At 42.7% G+C, this 19,940-nt stretch overlaps 1 protein-coding gene across 1 annotated transcript; it reads left to right on the plus strand.

Moving 5' to 3' along the window:
• The first annotated feature begins 570 nt into the window (after positions 1-570).
• On the plus strand, positions 571-14,607 carry ANXA1 (annexin A1). Its single transcript, XM_083465025.1, has 13 exons — positions 571-725; positions 4,186-4,265; positions 5,350-5,443; positions 6,638-6,732; positions 7,369-7,482; positions 9,052-9,142; positions 9,985-10,064; positions 10,173-10,229; positions 11,240-11,333; positions 11,643-11,738; positions 12,170-12,228; positions 13,228-13,350; positions 14,217-14,607. The coding sequence occupies exons 2-13, from the start codon at positions 4,200-4,202 to the stop codon at positions 14,274-14,276; spliced, it is 1,029 nt and encodes a 342-aa protein (XP_083321151.1). The 5' UTR covers positions 571-725; positions 4,186-4,199; the 3' UTR covers positions 14,277-14,607.
• The last annotated feature ends 5,333 nt before the right edge of the window (positions 14,608-19,940 follow it).

Genomic DNA, 19,940 nt, shown 5'->3' on the forward strand with positions numbered 1-19,940 from the left:
CCAGGTCGTGGCTTACCAATTATCAATATCCTTCTTCATGTATGAAAATCATAATGGGTGGATGCCTTGAGTCAGCCATGCATGTAGCAGCTGGTGGCTGTTTCTGAAGGAAGTTTCAGAAATGTGAACAAATTTTCAGATGAAAGCCGAAGGAATATGCAGAGATGTTCATGATATTATGTACAATGCAGGTCCATCCTGAAACAGGATGGTATGAACCAGCCTATGGCAGAGTGTGCATGCATATGGCATATTTCTGTGCTCATTTGGGTATATGAACCATGACAATAATGGCAGTCTACAAAGAAACTGCTTTTAACAGTACAAAAAAGAAACTGACTTTGACATGGCAATCTAATGTGTTAATTTTTGAACAGTTAAGAGTGTCTAATTTGCAGCTTAATTGTTAATACCATTGAGTTCAATGTCTCAGGATTCAGCCATCTCAGTTATTCATCTGGTTCTAGCAGTTTCAGCATTAGCTCACTGATCTGTTTCTTCACTGCAGTGGACAGTTTGTTTCCAAAATGTTTGGGTGTGAGTTTTGCCTAGATTCTTAGCCTTCCCCCACCAAGCAACCAATCATCTGAGTTGTAGAAGTAAGCATTGGTTGCTAGGTGTGGCTTCCTGGTAGCTTTATAAAAGCCACAAGTCGGCAGTCTGATTCTTCCAGTCTGTAGTTTTCCAGAGCAAAAAAGAGTCTTTCTGAGTTTGGAAATCGAAAGGTATGGCTTCTTCATTCCTTGCTCTTTACTGCTTGTTAGTTGTAGAAAAGTGTAACTTGTGGGATGACATCCTGTGCAAATTTACTTTCAGGTATTACGTACTTATTTTCAACCAAATGTGCTTAGGAACAAGGCTGTAGTCTGTTTAAAAAAGTTGTTTGCTTGCTGTATTTTTTTCGGGGGGGGGGGGATTGTGAAAAAGCAGCAATACTTCTGAAGCTGCCAGTGCAGGTTTATTTTTTTTAGTTTGTCTAAAACCAGCTCTTTTAGGACTGGCTTTTGTGTGGATGTGTGTGACCATGGAAAACTGAATTATTTTTAACCACAAAAGAGTGAGTTAAGAGGGGGGAAATGTGACTTCCTTGTATGGAAACTTTTTTTTGAAAAACATGCACCCTGTGGTTATGACGTTGCTTAACTGTTTTAATAACAGCCGAGTTGTCACTTCTTGCAAACATTACCAAGGTATGAAATTAAAATGTGAGCTCTCCTTCAAGAAAGAAGGCAGGGGAGCCAGTAATTAGTCCCCTTCCTTTTTTAAAATTGCAGACGGCTCCTCCTGAGGGTGTATGTATGAGTAAGAACTGCAGAATCTCACCCCTAGTCTATTCATACTTTCCACAACTGCTTTCAAAAGAGGGTGGGGCTGTTTCTTTCTGCTTGGTAGTTCTTTTGAGTCAAGGGACAAGTTTTTCAAGATTTTGATCCATTCTGGACATGAGGGGAGATTGCCTATGGGACATGAAATGCCATAAATAGCTGTGTCCTTGTGAGGGTACTTTGATATACTTGATCTGGTGGGTGCCTACTTTTGAGAAAGTGGCATTAAACATCATATGATTTATTTCTTAGTAAACATGTTGGAATGTTGCAAAAGAAGCTCTTTGAAATATACTTAGGCCTTTGCATCAGGTTACATTTTTGTAGACACAGGATTATTCCTCTTGTTATGCAAGTATTGCATGTGAACTCTGGTTTTTTTGCAAAAAATGGCTTTGGAACTCTTGGTTTTATACATCTAACTAGCAGGATTTGTGTGTTAGCCAACCCTGAATTGAGGGCAGCTGTCTTGTATAAACTGCAAAGCATCTAGAGCAACTTCTAGCCTGGCTGGGGGCACAGGGGGCATCCAGACAGGCAGAGCATTGCATTAGTTTTCCTGATTGCTAGCACTTCGGTTCCATTTTCTAACATTCCTTTCACATGGCCGTTCTATGGAGCCATGGCTTTTTGACTGATATACCAGCATGTTGAGCTAAATTTCACCATTGATTCCTCTCTGATTCACTCATGAAAATAGCAGGAAAGACCTATATACTGGTGGTACATTGTCTAGCCCCACTATTCTCACAGTTTTCTGGGTTAATGGGCTTGCAAATGGATTAACATGGAAATGAGTGCTGAGCTTCCACTGTATTCCACTAGATTTCCAGAAGTGGCCTTTACTGTATGTGTTCTGCAGGGGTGGCAACTTGAATAAAATATTGGGGGTGCCTAGCAAGATGTGACACATGCACACCATTTGAATGGCAATGCTCATTAACTTTTTATATATATTTTTATTTTCCGTTTTCAAAAGTTTACAGGTACACACCTTGCAAACACATACATGCAGTACAATTATATATATGACTTCCCTCTCCCACTTTTGTGGTTTCTTTTCTAATTTAAAATTTTAACACTGCATTTTCCACTTTACTCCATTTTTAAGTTATTCTTCCTTTTCTCTTAATGATAATTTTAACTACTTGATTTAAGTTAACCCTACTAATAAACTTACTTGCATGCCAGAATTTTTCAGATTTCCCCCACTTTTTAATATTTTGTTTTCCTCTTGGTTTCTTATTACACCCACCCATTTTGCCATTTTGGCATAGTCCATCAATTTAGTTAGCCACTCTTCTTTGTCTGGTACAGGGCAATGCCCATTATCTTTGTGGGGGTGGCCCCCCTCAAATATTTTAGGGGGGGGGGCAAAAGGACCTCGGCCCCAAGGAGTTGACTCCTGTGGTCTTGTGGAACATAACATGGAGATTAACACTTAGGGGACTGGGGAAATGGAATAAACTGTCGTGTGAAAACCACCACAGAGATGAGATATAAAAGGTTATTGGGTGCTACCTTCCTGGCCAGTCCCTGGATACATCCTACTTACTTCCTGCAAACTTTGCATCACTGGAAAGCCCTCCAAGTAGGCCACTGGTGACAAACTTTCTAGCTGTCCTATTTTTGGAATTCAATGGGAAATTAATCTTTCACAAAGTACCAAAATAAATAACACTAAAAGAAGGACTTTGCTGAAATAATATCTGAATGGAATTGTGATTGAACCAAGAAGATTAAAAGCACTGAATCTTGATTTCTTAACCTCTCAAATCTTATCTCAGCCCAACTTGGTGGTTCTGAGCCTGAGTTCCTCCTCTGTTGCATGAAGCTGAGGATTGTTTTACCAGCCTCTTACTGCCTCCCCAAACTCTAGTGATATGGGGTGTGTGTGTGTAAGAAATAAGAATATACTATGGGTTGTATCTGATTAAATCATGCCAGGACTATACCTAATTAAACCAATGGACTAACGGTGGTTATAACTAACTTTTGCCCATTGATTTCAATGGGCCTTCTTTGAATATGCCTTGTTTGTGTCCCTAATGAAGGTCCAGCTTGGGGATGGCCTTCTGCGCAGCCCATGGGTCTCTTTTAGCGAACCCCTGGTTTCCTTCTGCCTCTCTCACTTCATCTTAGAAGTGGTGTGTGACTCATATGCTATGTTTGGGCTGGGCACTTCCTCTATGGAAGTAGCACTGCCAAGAAGGGATGGGGGAGAAATTCAATTCAGTTTGTATTTAAAGGCAATCATACAAAATTCAGTGGACTAAAACACAGCCATCCTTCCAAATCAGCATTACTCTGAATTTTGCAGTGTTGTTCTTAGCTGTGTGATGTGTACAAAATTGCATGTACTGGAGTAAACTGTGCATATAAATGTATATATTAGTAAAAATAAAATACAAAACATGCATCATACTACAAAAAAATTGCTTTGCAAAAATGTGTATATTGGGCAAAAAAATCATGCTAAAAAATGTAACATTAGGAGAAATTCTCACCCAAATGCTGATGAATTTTCTAAACTGATGAATTTTCTAAACTGAGAACTGAATTTAAGATTGGAAAAATGAGAAATTGAGAGAAACAGAATTTGACCCCTCCACCTATCCCTTTGTGCCAATGCTAAAATCAGCATGTGAGACGCATATGTGATCTTTTTGACCTAGTCACCCTCCTCCCAGTATAGAATGAGAATGTCATAGTCTCATTTGCTTCAGAGGGCTGTTGGGAAACATTAATCTCTTTTCATGGCTTTCAGAAAGCCCTGACAATATAGATGATTATTAACCTTAGAAAACATGAAAAGAGACTGCTGTAACATTTCATTATAATCCTTGCTTTCTCCCTGCAGAACCTTGAAACAACATGGCTTTTGTGCAAGAGTTTCTGAAACAGGCCTGGTTTATTGAAAATGATGAAGCACAATACGTGGTAAGATTTTTCAAATAATATGTGCATAAAAAAAGAAAAGTAGAAGACAGAGTTAATCACACGGGGTCTGCAACAAAATGTTCCAATGTGGAATATGCTGCTGTTCAGGATTCCTGCCAGTCAGCCATCTGTACCATTTTCCAGGATGCATTATCCCCACTCCCACTGCCAGCATCAGGCAGCCATTGGTCTACAGCCACTAAACAATACTCAGTCTTCATTGGGGTGTTTTTCCTTAAATATATTTTATACTTTTACAAATCTTGGGGTTTCCCTAAGTATGCAAATACATCCCTCTTTGTGTGGATGATACCTTTTGGCCTGTGGGAGGTTTTTCTTTCATAGTCAGAGAATGACTTCGTATTAGGGTGTCAACACAAATAGATTTCAGAACATGGGTGTGACCTGTCAATGTGTCTTCCTATAAGAGCCCCAGTGTTATTAACAAGCACTATTGCTGCTTAAGCAAGAGCCCCTTTCATGCGCTGTCCATCACTTGTTGGCCACACCCCCTTTGTCATGTCCCTATTTGCCTGTCTTTGCCACCTTCTATGCATGGGAAGAGAGAAGACATCTGAAGGGAAAAGGTTGTTCTGTGCATGTAGGTTCTTTGTACATGATCATGCTTCTACATTATACAGGGAGCCTTCCGTTGTAGAGCAGGGTCTAAGCTTCAGGTCACTTTCCCCAGGCCATTTTTGAGCTTCTTTTTAATGGAAAATCAGCAACATGGGCTGCCATACACCTGGATTTTCCTGGACATTTCACCGATTTCCGCCCAGACACTGCTAGAGACAGCAGTATTCAGTATATGTCCAGACATATGGCAACTCTAGTTAATATGGAATTAATGCTATGCTTGGTACTCATAATTGTCCCTTAGATCCAAGCCTTAATTGTCATTGAAAATGTAAGGGCAATATGTCAATGGAATAACTGTAGCATGCTATATATATATTATTTTGCATCTTTTGATAATTTATACTTCAATTACCTGGTTCTAAATGCAATTCATCCTGAACCTCAGAGGATAGAAAATTAAAGCAAATGTAAGTTTCTCATTCAGTCCTTCTGTTTCATTTAGAAAAATACTAAAAGTGGCTCTGCAGTTCATGCTTATCCTAGCTTTGATCCATCTACTGATGCTGCTGCCCTGGATAAGGCCATAACAGCTAAAGGTAAGATGGGCTTGTTCATCATGCATGTGGAAGCAGTTTGAAACTGTCCTCCATCGACATGTCCCTAATATAGTGAGGACTGCTATTTTGAAGACCAGATTAGATCACCAGTCCTTTTTCCAAGGTTGTCAATGGAAACTGATTTTTCATCCAATTTGTTACCCCAGTCTTCTAAATTGTTCTGGTATGTCCATCATGGTTCATGGGATTCAAAGATCCTCCTTTATCTGCCTGGTATGTGTGAGGTTTTCCTACAAACTTTAGCCTCAGGCTGGATAGTCTCCAGTTCCAAAGTTTGGTCAAAATTAGAAATCTTAGTTGGGTGGAAAATTAGGGCTGAGTTGACTTCTTTCTTACAGTTAAAAACCCCCAAATTTTCCTAATCCCAATCTGAGTTGTTGGAGAATTTCAGTCTTCACCTGGAGAATATTCAGCAAAATGGCCTATCCAATTTTGGCAAAAGTGTGCATTAAGTTTAAATATTGTTTCATCTTACACCAAAATTGCTGAATAAATCAATGGGTTTGACTTCCTATTCTTCCCAGTCTTCTCCTTTCTCTGCTGATTGTTGTTAGGATGAAGAAAGTAACAGCTGGTCAAGCCAGCATTTCTCAGGAGAGGTTTCTGTGAAAAAACCTTTTTAAAAAAATCATTTTTATTTGGTTTTACAAATACAAAGTTATAAAAATCCAAATATATATCCATTCTGCCTCCTCCCTATTCCAATAATTTTCAGTGGAACCCCCTTCCACACATGGCTTCCCTACACTCAAATAGCCCTGGAAATTTGAGAATATCATTTTTTACTAACCTTAATGAAGAATTCTCCCCTTTAAATAGTCTGTAAACATTCTTTTAAAAATCTGTCCTTATTTTCTCCTGGCTGCTGTTTCTTCCTCTTTTGCATGACGCCACCCAATGAAGTGTTGTGAAGAGGTTGATTTCACAGCTCTGCATAGGACATCAGATATAGCAGCATGATTATAAAATGGAGGGGAAGTAAGGGCAAAACATAAGTGAATGGCTTAAGAATGAGTAGTGAAAACCCATCTTTTCACTCGCTGAAAATGTTCATGAAAAAAGTGACATGGGCCAGTTATGGCTGAAACTTTATTTGTCTCTCAGTATTATGATTAGGAAAAATGATCTGCACACAGTGCTATGGCTTACAAATACTTCTTCTTTGCATTTCAGGAGTTGATGAAGCAACCATCATTGATATTTTGACCAAGCGAAACAATGCCCAACGCCAGCAGATCAAAGCTGCCTACCAGCAGTTAAAGGGAAAGGTACAGCTGCTAATAAAGGATCACCCTGAAGAACTATCTTATATATACATGTTTGCATTTTGAAGATCATGATGCATTGCTTTAGAAAAAGGAATCAACATTTTAAAATCCTCATGGTTTCTGGTTGTTAGAATATAGGTTTGAAGAGGTGGATGTCAATGTGTCCCAGATTTGGCATGGGGGAGGGATATTGCCCCCCCCCAGCACCATGGTTCTGATTTGAACGGAGGGCCTTTCCTTGGCTTCTTTAAATTGTTTTTTAATAAAAGAATCTGAAGGGATAATGCCATGCCACTTTCTAACCATAAATGAATGATAAATGAATCAGGAACAACAGAAGGCAGATTCCATCAGCACCCATGAGAATGGGGTATAGAGAGGAAGCTATGGCCAATTTCAAGTGGAAAAAAGGCTTTTCCTGAATGTGTGAGGTTTCTGTACATGGCAATGAGGCTGTTTAAGATGGCATTACAAGTTTAATAGACACAAGTATATGGAGTGTTTGACGCTTGAACAATATTCTTCTTGGCAGAGAGGGAATTGTTGTCAAAGGGGGGAAGTAGATTAGATATTTATTTTATAATCCAAATAACTCTTTAAATGGGTAGTTTACACTGATGTTGCTTTCGGTTACAGCCCCTGGAAGATGCTTTGAAAAAAGCACTTAAAAGCCAACTAGAAGATGTTGTCCTGGGTTTGCTGAAGACTCCAGCCCAGTTTGATGCCGATGAGCTCAGGTACGCCATGAAGGTAGGTCTCTCTGCTGACTGGGATAAGCTGGGTCTTGTACCCAAGCAAGAGCTGGTCTTCAGCATTATTGAGTCAAAAACAAATCTAATAAATGTGTATAACCTCAAGTGTGAGAGTGGAGCAGGGCGAAGAAGCTCATTGGCTCCACTCATGTACAGGTCAGTTACAGGCAGAAATATTGTTGTGTAAACTGCACAGGTAGATTGTGGCTGACCATTTCTTCTTTCTGGTCTCTGTGGTTCTTGCCCAACCCTTCACCATGAGATTCCAGGGTGATTTACAATAGTTTATAAATACAATAGTAAAATCAGTTAGAACAAATTACAGTCAAGAGAACAGGATGGGTCCTAAATATATACCTTTTACCTTTACCTTACATACAGTGATTTTTCTGGGGGACGCAGGAGCAGTGGCAAAGCTGAATGCTCCACTACTGGGGGCGGAGAGCAGGAGGGGGCGTTGTGCGCATCCCAGGGGCATGGCACGCTGCCCATCCCGGGGTGTGGTACACCACCCGCGCGTTCTGTGGGCATGATGCACTGCCTGTGAGGGTGTGATGCCTGGGGTGTGGGAGGGTGCACAGTGCGTGTCCGGGGGCCTGTCACGATGGCACCCTAGTGGAATAGTGGTGCCGGGGGTGATCCGCTCCCTACGCATTCCTGTTCCTCTGCCAGTGCGCATACCCCTAAACGCTTTGTGAATCTAAGTTTGGCTTCATTGAGGATCAGTATTTCAATATGAGTAGGAAAATGAGAGTACCCCTAAACATTTTTTTCAAGAAAAAAAAGCACGGCTTACATATATATATATAAATATATATATAATACTCGTAGGTTGGTTGCTGAACACATTGGAACTCGTATGTTTCAGCTCCCAAACATCAAAAACCAGAAGTGAGTGTTCTGGTTTTTGAACGATTTTTGGAAGCTGAACATCTGGTGCGGCTTCCAGTTGGCTGCAGGACACTCCTGCAGCCAATCGGAAGCCGTGCCTTGGTTTTTGAATGATTCCAGGAGTCAAATGGACTCCCAGAATGCATTCTGTTTGAGAAAGGTACAACTGTATACATGTACATATACATGTCCATGTGTATGTATCTCCAGTGCCAAAGTTCAGGGTATGGAAACTACAGAATGAAGGAGCCAGACTGATGTCTGGGGTGGTGGATTAAATAGTTTAGGGTCTACCACAGAGAATGTTCTATTTTGGGCCAGCCCCACAAACTTCAGAGAGGCCGCCTCTCTGCCGATCCTACTGCCTGAGAGGGATTATAGGAAAGGCAGCAGTCTTTCAGATATTATATATTAGGTCCCATGGACTTTGGGTCACCAGATGACATTGAACTCAAATTTCCATCACCCCTGACCATTGGCTAAGCTGGCTGGGGATCACGAGAGATGTAGCCCAACAACATATTGGCCCCCAAGGTTGAAGATAAACTCTTATTTTGTGAATGCATGACACGGCTGTGATTTTGACTGGATATACCACCTGTTCTGGGTCCTTTATGCACTTTTTAGATTAAAGTCATTTTAGAGGAATACATATTATTGATTTACTGCCATACAGGGTCTTGGAACTGACGAAGACATTTTAATCGAGATTATGGCATCAAGGAACAACAGAGAAATCAAGGAAGACAGCAGAGCATATAATGAAGGTAACTTAGTGTTTGGGTTTGTCTGTTTAAACTCAATATAAAATGCTATGCAAGGGGGAGAATAAAATGCTCGGAGCTGCTTTCTTTGTTAATGTATCTTAAGATAGAAAAATCAACTTCTTGCATTTTGTTCAGGGTATAGAACTAAGAGCAATGCATGTATCTGGCCTTGTGCCATTCTTGGAACACAGACAGCAATCTAACAGTCCAGTGTTCCATCCACTGTGATTATGGCTTGTAGGGAACTAGACTGTATGCTGAACTCTCTTTCCCCACTCAACCCTTCAGTTTTAAACTGTGAGGCAAAGCCGTTGAACAGCTACTAAGCTGCAAATGTTTGTCTACATGGGTAACATTCCACTAACTCTATAAAAATATGGGTGAAAATTATGCCACAAGAAAATAATGTCTGGGTATGCATCTGCTTCTGTAGTTGGTGATATTTCAAATGCCTTGTTAGAAGAATCATGTAGCTCATGTGGTGGAGGGAGCTGTGGGGCTGCCCTCCTGACCTACTGGCTACGCAGGTGTTGTGCTCGTGGGAGTTTTGAATTGGCTCCTTCAAAAATGACCTCACTGCCATGCCACCCCGGCCTTTTCTGGTAAGTTTAGCAGTGCCAGGGGTGGGGCTCCTAGGCTCTGCTCCACCACTGGACAAAGTGAGACATGTGTCTAAGCATGCATAGGATTGTGCTATAGGATTTCCAATGGAAATCTGTCATTGGGTGTAAAACGTCAGTCAGTTAACTATGGAATGAGAGAGTTATCTCACCACAATGAATATTTTGTTGTTAAAAAATGGATTTCAAAGGTTTATTTTAATTGCTTTGTACTTTTTGCAGCTTATAAGAGGGATCTTACCAAAGACATTGTCTCAGATACATCTGGAGCCTTCCAGAAGGCTTTGGTTGCTCTAGCAAAGGTATGCACAATTTGAATTTTTGAGAACTAGAAGTTAATGTTTGTTTGCTGGTAGGAAGCCAGGATTATAGTCTGCAAAGTGGTAACAGGTGAACTCGATCTTTTGCAGGGTGACCGTGATGAAAACCCTCACGTGAATGAAGAGCTGGCCGATAATGATGCCCGGGTAAGAGCAGGCTTGTGTCTATTCTGAATGCCCTCCACTCCATGCCCACAGATGCACAAGCTTTTCCATCTTGCCAAGGACTAATAAGAGCACCAGATCTATTTCATATTGCCAGAGCTCTGTTATCTATCCTGCCACTCCCCTCAAAGCCCCAAATAATTTATTAATTTTTCATTAATAAAATCTCAGGACTCACAAAGAGATGGTTCTAACGTAGGGTTGACATATTTCAAAAGGTGAAAATCTGGACACAAAAGTTGTTGATTTTTTTAGTTTTGCAAGATCTCAAAAATAAAAATGTTTTTGAGCTATTCTTAAGGGAGTTCACCAAAATCTACACTTCCAACATGGGTTGCGCTATGTCTGGATTTTCCTGGACATTAAAGCAATTTCCACCCGGACACTGTTTCTGACAGCCGAATCTTGGCAATGTCCAGGAAATTCTGGATGTATGGCAACCCTAGAATGTAACGGAAAGAACTAGGTTCCACCTGGGCCTGACTGAGGCACGGGCCGGCAGTGACCTGAGTCAGGCAGGCCTGGGTCTCTTCCCTTCTGTGTAGCCTTTGTGCCCCAGGAGTTCATTCATGGGGGGGGGGGGAGCGGATTGTTCTAGGCCACATGCCATAAGTTTCTACCTGGGCACAGCATGGCTTAGCATTAGGTGCAAACAAGGGTAAGTGTGTGTGTGTGTGTGTGTGTGTGTGTGTGTGTGTGTGTGTGTGAGAGAGAGAGAGAGAGAGAGAGAGAGAGAGTTATGCGAGTGGGGAAATGGTCAGCGAGGAAATAAGCAACTCCTTCCATTCCACCAGCTCTCAGCCATAGTGTATATGTGATTCTGGGGTTCACTTAACTGCAGGAATCCTAAGGTACTGTCAATTTACAGAATGGACAGAAAATCATTTGACCTGCAGGTTGAATTCTGCTGTGCAGTTGTTTGCTTTTGACTGAATCGGATTATACACAATATTTCGGACTCCCACACTACATACTCTAATTTATTCCCACAGGCCTTGTATGAGGCTGGAGAAAGAAGAAAGGGGACTGATATTGATGCTTTCATTCAAATCCTCACTACACGAAGCATGCCACACCTCCGAAGAGGTAGGTAGAAAGCCATTTAATCCTGTACTTCAGTCAAGAATTGCTTCAGCCACTTTGGTGTTCTGTGAGGACAAAGCATAACAGCAAAGTGCAAAATAGTGACTGCTTAAGGATAAACAGAGGAGCCCCCACAGCTTTGTTAATAAGCCTGCATTTCCACACTACAGTTGGCTGCTTCTATTGTAACAAAAGCTGTTTTGAAAGAGTAACATAGGACATTGCGCTGTCAGCATTCACAGAACTTGCATGAAAATTGCATGTCTCATGGCAAGCACAGCCTTACATTTCCCCTCACACCTTTGCTTTCAGTTTTCCAGAAATACACCAAGTACAGCAAGCATGACATGAACAAGGCTTTGGACCTGGAGCTGAAGGGAGACATTGAGAATTGCCTGACAGCAATTGGTATGTGACCCTGTTCCATAGTTAAAACTCTGTTTCTTAGTTCTGTCCCCCCTTATATAAAAAGTATTATTAGGCGAACAATAGTGTGATCCTGTCTACTCAGAAGTAAGTCCAACTGAGCTCAGCCTGACTGTATATAGTGATTTGTGAAATTCACATTACTTGCCTAAAAAATTTCATGGAGGATGCAGTGGTTGTAGGTGTGCGGAGACATTATTATTATTACTATTATTATTTATTTATTTATTTGCATTTATGTATCACCTTTCTGTCAAGGCACCCAAGGCTTGCAATTTGTGTTTAATTAACTCCCAATGGTGACTAAAGCCCATTGAGTTTGAAGTCTTCAGAATCTGTATCTGTTCTTCCCCTCATATCTTGTTTCTGTTATTTTGCTGTCATAAATAATCGCAGTTCTGTTTGATTTCCAGTGAAATGTGCCACAAGCAAGCCAGCTTTCTTTGCGGAAAAGCTCCACTTGGCAATGAAGGTAAAATATACTTTAGTAGCAGAACTTTTGCTCTAAAGGAGTAGGCTAAAATCAGAGTCTCTAGGCAAGGAAGCCCAAGGTCTGGCCCTCTTTATGATGAAGGGGGTTATTTAATCAGTGCAGCATTCCCAATAGGACCGGCCCAATATAGTATAGTATATTACTTAGGCAAGTAATGTGTATGTGTGTGTGTGTGTGTGTGTGTGTGTGTGTGTGTGTGTGTGTGTATACACACACACAAGACATTTTTATGTATCCCCGCACCCTGAGAATATTGATCAAAATAGTCCCCCTCCCAGCTTCTGACATGTGAATCAAGTTGACAATGTCTGGAACAGCTGTGGAATCTGTCCTAGTTGAGCTGAAATTTATCAAAGAGAATGAGAAATTATTGGTGATCCTGGGTCTGTTCTGGAGTTCTACTACTTCCAGAGAACATTTGGTGAATCCCTCCCACCCCAATGTTAGCGCTAGCATGTGGGGAGCTCTGAAACGGGGCTTTGGGGGATGCGGGTGGGGTGCCAGTAGTTTATTCAAAGGATACGGCCAAAGGATTCACTGCAGAGAATTCACTGCAGAGTGAATTTCTTAATTCACTGCAGAGAAGCAAATGTTCTTGCACCTTCATTTTAAAAACTGATGTTACAATGTGTTCATAACACCATTTTGAAAAATAAATATGCAGGAACATTTGTTTGCCTGCAGTGAATGCCCTTTATCCTTTTAAGAGCTGCAGTGATAGAACCAGGAAAGTCTGGCGAGCAGCGCTAAGCCAACTACAATCAAAATGCCTATACTGTATTAAAGTTTTATTTATTTAATTACATTTATAGTCCTCTTTTCACCCTGTCATGGAACACTGGGAGGCATACATGTGACTCCCAGGCAGTAACCCATCCAGGCACTGACCAGCCACTTGTTTAGCCTTAGGGTGGTGCTGGCCTCATCTGCCAACGGACTACAGTATATAGTGAATTTACTTCCATTTATTTTTAACAGGGTTCTGGAACACGCTACAGAACTCTGAACAGGATCATGGTGTCACGTTCTGAGATTGACATGAATGAGATCAAAGGATTCTACAAGTCAATGTATGGCAAATCCCTCTGCCAGGCCATCTTGGTATGTAACTTTTAAAAAGTGCAGTAAACTTAAATTGCACTAAACTTGATTGAGTGGCTAAAGAGTTAGGTCTGGAGCTCTGACAGGTTGGCTTGCAAATGTAGATCCTGACTTGTTTATGTATATTTATTTATCTATTCCTGTTGACAAACTACTTTTGGGGCTTCCAAACAATTATGTAGCATCAAGGCTGCAATCTAGGCACATTTATCTAGAAGTCCCATTGAACTCAGTGGGACTTGCTTCTGAATAGACGCACACAGGGTTTTGCTGTAAGACTCCCTTCGATGTCACACAACTGCATCTTGTAGGTATGCACTGCATTCTGAGTAGCCCTGTTTAAGAAACCTAGCAGTCCTTCCTTCTTAGCTGTTACTGGCTGGGCTACAATAGGATTTTCACAGCTTGGGTACAGTCTCTCAACACAGCTCCAGAATCTCCACCCCCCCAAAAAACTTGGGAGAATACGCCATTGCTTTCAGTGGAGCAGCATTAGCAATGATGTACGTTCAGAGCCATGAACTCCAGGATGAGCCAGGACACTTTCCTCTTTGTGAAGCTGCCATCAGCCCCGTGGAAACAAGCCCTCTCCAGCCCTTTGTCTGTTCACATTATTGAAGTCAGCCCTCCATCAGCATCCCTGCTGTCCTCCAGGAGTTGAAGAGGGGCCCCTTGTATCAGGGCTCTTCCTCTACTCATGTAGCCTCCTCGTGATGTTCTGGATCTAAAACATCACATGAAGAGGTCAGAGGGGAAAGGTATTGGGTGAGCATAGCAGGAAAGCTCTTCTTCTTACTGTACTTCATTATATATGTCTAGCAGTCTTGGTCACATAACATGATTCTTCTTTGTTCTTCCACATCTAGGATGAAACAAAAGGTGATTATGAAGCTATTCTGGTGGCTTTGTGTGGTGGTGACAACTGAGCTCCATATCTTTTGGATACTCTCCAGCCTCTGCCTTGATGATATCATTCCTTTTAAACTCCAACTGTTAAATATATGTGTACGTAATGAAGGCGCTTAGAGTAATAGCCAAGTTAGACTATTGTTCAGTCTTGATACCTTGAAAAACTGTAGCCTGGAAAAATACTCTTTGTTGCTCTTAATTTCTGAGGCATTATCATCTTTTTTAATATTTATCCTAAGCCAAAGAACAGCTATGTTTGCTTTTACATACCTAGTCAATGTAAAAGGTAAAGAAAGTGCCTGAACAGGCCTAAGTAACATTCCAAATAAAATTAACCTGTGATATACATTGCCGGGCTTTGATCTGTTGTGTTTTCTTTATGCATTCTTCTAGCATTTAGTCCAAGGGAAGAGGGCTCCACATAAGGGCTGTTGGGTGGAGCTGTGACGCTGGCCCTGCCCCCGGAACATCCATCCGTTGGTGCAGGTGCTGGCAAGATGCTTAAGCATGCGGAGTGGCTTATGTCTTGGGCTTTTACTAAGCAAAGACTCCCAAGGCACGAATGGAGCCATCAGCGTTGCCTCATTGCAACAGTCACTGAGTGGAGCCCATTCATACAGTGAACACACAAAGGTGGGGGCCTTACAATTTAAAATATGAGTGCTAGGATGAAGCTTTTACAATTCTCATTTCACACATGCACACATACATCCACAAATGCATCCCTTATCCCAACTTAGCTGTTCCACTCGAGTTACATCCTCTTCTTCCAAGCCAAATTGCTATATTTCATCAACAAACACAGAAAGCAGTATTTCGGCTGTTAAGGGTAGCCCAGTAACCCATGCCAACTCGCCTAGGAAGCAACAATACAGATTTATTCTCCTCTTTCCTTACAGAGGAAATTAAAAACATATCTGGTTGCAGAAAATGATATTTTCACCTAGAAAAACATTCCAACAGCTAGATAATTCCTGAAGTCATGCATAAGCAACAAATGTTTTAACTTTGCTTAAACTCTGCCCTACCATCTTTATGGAGTAAATAATCTCTCCTAGATAAAATAAAGTCTCTCTTAGAGTATTGTGGTGGATGATCTTTACTCCAAAAAATATGGTCAAAAGTAAAGGGTTCAAGAACTCAGACCAGACCAAATTCTATAAAATCATACACAGACTTTACTAAAACAAAACTCTACAAGAGAGAAAAACTCAAAATAATTACACAGATTAAAATAGCTCAGAAGGTAAGAAAACAACAAATAGTAACTTATCCAGCTAATTAACATAAAGGCTTACACTTAAATCTCAGTAAGCTGACCAATGGAACAAGATGCTGTCAAAAGCCCAAATAGATGTTGACCTCAGCTTGGCTGGATGCTGAGAGCTCCCACCAACTCAGCTTTTATGGGGGACTTAGACCATGGGCGTTCACCTCTTCCACCCAATTACCTGTGACACCAGCCCTGAAGCCTTAATGGGAGACAGCTGCATGTAAGCTAATTGTTTCTAGGTTCAGTCTAACCTATTCCCATAAACCAGTCTTAAAGGGGCGATATCACCACAACTATGTATTGCTACCTGTTTACCATGTTCATATTACTCAAACTACTGGAATTCCACTGCTAGAAAGATTTGTGTACACTGTTGATGCAGAAAGATACTCCAGCTTCATTGTCTAAGGTGTGGTTGGGATCTCTGGCATTTTGGAAGTTAATGGGAACTCTAAAGTTTGCTGCAGCAGAAAACCTGAGAAAGACCACCCTCTTTCTTCTGTAAAAAGATAATAGAAACAGGGCAACCACTGCAGGTTGTGGATTGGGGACTTAAGAGATAAGGAAGGCATCCTATCTTAGGCTGCCACTTGTCTTTGCCCCAAAGCATCAGCAGCGGGACGGTGTCACATTGCTGCCCTCTGGAGAGTGGCTGTGGGCAAGGCAGGATGGGGCAGGGCAGCTGTGGCAAGGTTGGCGCTGCATGGATGCAGTGGTGCGAGTGCCAAGTGAGCTCCTCACCCTTCACTGTTCTGGTAGGTAGCGGTGACACTGCTCTTGGGAGAGCAGCTGCAATGGCAGCTCCTGACCAAAGAGGACTATGAAAGCATCCATGTCAATGCAGTCTCCTAGCAAAAGCTTCCTATACATATAAAGGACAGGCTTGCTAATTTGAGCAATTTTGCTCTCACCACTGGCTGCTACCTTCTTGCTGCCCTTTTGGTTTTCTAATCCTACTTTCCTTTGTCTTATTTCACCACCTTGCCTCAGCTGGATAGTAGCCTGCTCTGATCTTAATTAAAATAGCCAGTGCAGGTCTACTGAAATTTCACAACATCTGCAAAAGCTTCCAAGGCCGGCTATTCTGCCAGCAGCAGATAGGCCTTGTCTGTGTCTCAGCTCTTCCCCATTGAAAAGCATCTGGGTCTGACATACACTTCCACTCCAGGCCTTATGGTGACCTTCAAAGAGGGAAAAATCAGTATAGAGGATGACAGGGCCTCCTGTGCCGTGGAAGTTGGGCAAAAGCTTGGTGCTCTGTTTTATTGTGGTTGAACTGTTTGGTTCAACCCATCTCCCTGTACTGTGAAGAACTGTGTCAGGGTGGGGGGAGACAGGAAGAGCTGGTGCAGAGGCAAATGCAATTTCTTTTCATGACAATGTTTGGTCCTTAAGACATGGGTGAAGGCTTTAAGGGAATAATAGATGACACTTGCTATATAATTACAAATGCGGCATCAAGTTTCAGGAACTGGGCACTTCCCCAGTTCTGGTTTGTGGGTGGTATAGCCAATCATATTATGTTAGGGCTGAATAAGGATCTAGAGAGTCTAAGAAGAGAAAAATTGCACATGTCTAACTGTCCCCATGTCCCGTTTCCCTAACCCTGCATATTCCCTGCAGAGCTAGTGGTGGAGCTAGAACTTTTCATTCTTCTGAGGGATGCCTTTGGCCCCTCGGCCATCAGACGTAAAGCAATTAATGCTGTGAATCCCCTGTCAGCCTTTCCCTTTCTCTTATGGCCATGTCTGCCAATGGTAGCAAACTGCACCTCTTCCCTTCTTGGAAGCTTGTGACTGCCCCCCCCCCCCACGCAGGAAGGAGATGCCTGCTGCTTTCTGCTGCTTAGGGCGCATTGTCTTAGAATGTGTTTTCAGTGCAAGAGTTTAGCCCTGGGATGTTTGGAAAACAAGAGGACCTCTGAGCATTCCCATCAGAAAATAAATAATCATTAGTCAGTTAGGACTTGCCTCAAAATCAGAGCTCTGTTCCCTAAAAAAAGTTTAAATTATGTGCAAAGGCCACCCAGGTTCTTCACCAAGAACAGGTGTCTCTTATTCTGCCTAAGTTGATTGTGGTTTTGCTAGTCATTGGGAGGGTCGAGGAGCAGTGAAAGGCACAGATGCCCTGCCCCTCAACTTCAAGGGAGCAGCTGCTGTTCCTAGAAGAGGCCTTGAGTGCATTAGAGAAAGGTGGGACACACATTCAATTATAATCATAATTCTCCTGGGTTGAATCCAAAGGCTCCCTTCCTTTAACATATAGTCTTTCTACAGATGGAAGGAATCCTTCCAATAGAAAAAACTCCTGTTGAAAGAAAGCAACCTTTGGATCCAGCAACATTATCAATTTACAGCTTCTGAGATTTCAGTCAGCATTGCCTACAGACCAGTGGAGTAGCATGGAGGGCCAGGGGGGCCACTGCCCCGGGTGCACAATTGGGGGTGCGAACCTGGTGCCCCCACCCCTGAGATCCTGTTGTTCCCTGCTGGCAGCGAGGCCTGGAGAGCACAGAGGGTGAAGATCACCTTCCGTGCCCCGCCCCCACCCAGCGAGCGAGTGAGTGCCTGCCTGCAGCATCCGCAGCGAGGGCTCGATGAGTGTGCTTTGCACCCGCCAGGGCCACGTGCCCTCGCACCCGCCCTGGGTGCTGACAAGCAGTACTGCACCCCTGCTACAGACTGTCAAGCATCTCTACACAGCAACAGGAGCTAGAAACTTGCTTTCAAAGAAAAACACCTGCAATTCTTAGGCAGTTTTCTGTGCCTGATGCAAAATTCTGCCCCCCATTGGGATCTGTCTGTCTCGGGAAACAATAGAGGAGTGTGCCTTTGAGTGTGAAGTCAAACTGTTGGAAGGTTACTGTGCCTGTAGAGGCCAGTGTGGGAGTGACGTGTTTTGTTGCAGCTGCGACATTGCTTTTCTCTGTGCTCCTCCCAGCAGCCTTTCCTCCTCTGCTCACTGCTATGGATGAACAACCTGATCTCTCTGTCTCCAGGCTCTGTGATGATCTGCAAGGGATTCCCACAAAGTGGGGGTGATGCTGCCAGCCTTCATGTCACATTTGCAGACATCTTTGCAATGCAGAGCTGGTCTGCCAACAGGCCTGGTGCCTGAAGACAGCTCCACATAGAGCACATCCTTGGGAATCCTGCCATCTTCCATTCTGTGGATATGGCCAGGCCAGTGTAGACGTCACTGAGACAGGAGTGTGAACACACTGGAAATATGGGCTTGGGGGAGCACATCTTTGTTAGAGCCTCTGTCCTGCCATGTGCTGCCTAAAACCTTCCCAACGCAGCACATGTGCAAGACTCCTGGTGGTTGTAAGTTGCCCACATCTCATTTCCATAAAGCAACAGGCTCATGCAAGCCTGGTAGACCTTCATCTTGGTAATGGTTGTTAGTGTCACATTCTCCCAGTGGCGTAGCGTGGGTTGTCAGCACCCCGGGCAAGGCAAGTAATTTGCGCCCCCTAACCCATGGATTTGCGCCCCCTAACCCTAACCCCCAGATGTTGCGCCTGGTGCGGCCGGCCCCCCCTGACCCCCCACGCTAGGCCACTGCATTCTCCCATACCCTTTTGGACTCCCCTGTGGTCCTATAGAAATGTAGAATGCACACAGCCCTCCTAAATGCTTGCAGGCTCACAGGACGGGAAAACCATGTCATACCTGTGCTCCAGGACTTCTCATTTCTAGGGTACCTGATTTCCTGGAACGTTTGAGTTCTATATCCTCATTCTCACTGCACACACCTAGTTTAATGGAATCTGTTTCCTAGTTATGAATGATTCATAGAATCATAGAGTTGGAATAGACCACAAGGGCCATCGAGTCCAACCCCCTGCCAAGCAGGAAACACCATCAGAGCACTCCTGACATATTATCCTGATTAATAAACCCATAAGATATATTTTCAGCTTCAGGTCTGTGCTTGCCAATGGGAACAAACTAAGATCTCAGACTTTTGATTTGTCATCACAATGAATGTTCTTTGCCAAGTTTTCTTTGTGCAGTCAGGTGTGGGAATATAAACTTTGCTGCCATTGTGAGGTTTCTGGCACATATTAGTGATGTAGAATGGGTGCTTCCCTCCAGTGCATTGGAAACCTATGAGTAATAGAGCAAATACAAATGTCTCAACTGACTGTCTTTTGTAGAGGAAGAAGGTAAACGGAGAGTTTCTGTGCACTGTAATTAAAAGCTTAAGGGAATTATGGGACAGCCACAGCAGTCAAGAGAATGAGCTGTGATGTGGGTGGTGGCTGGTTCAAATCTTACCTTGCCACACAGTCACTGCGAGGTCTTAAGCAAGGCACTTTCACTCAACTTGGTTTGTTAAACAAAAATCAATAAAATCCAGGGACAGACCACAAGGACTTAAGCAGTAGGTACAGGAAAGTTCA

Source organism: Podarcis liolepis (assembly GCF_965112155.1).
Source record: "Podarcis liolepis genome assembly, chromosome: 11".
NCBI classification, from domain to species: domain Eukaryota; kingdom Metazoa; phylum Chordata; class Lepidosauria; order Squamata; family Lacertidae; genus Podarcis; species Podarcis liolepis.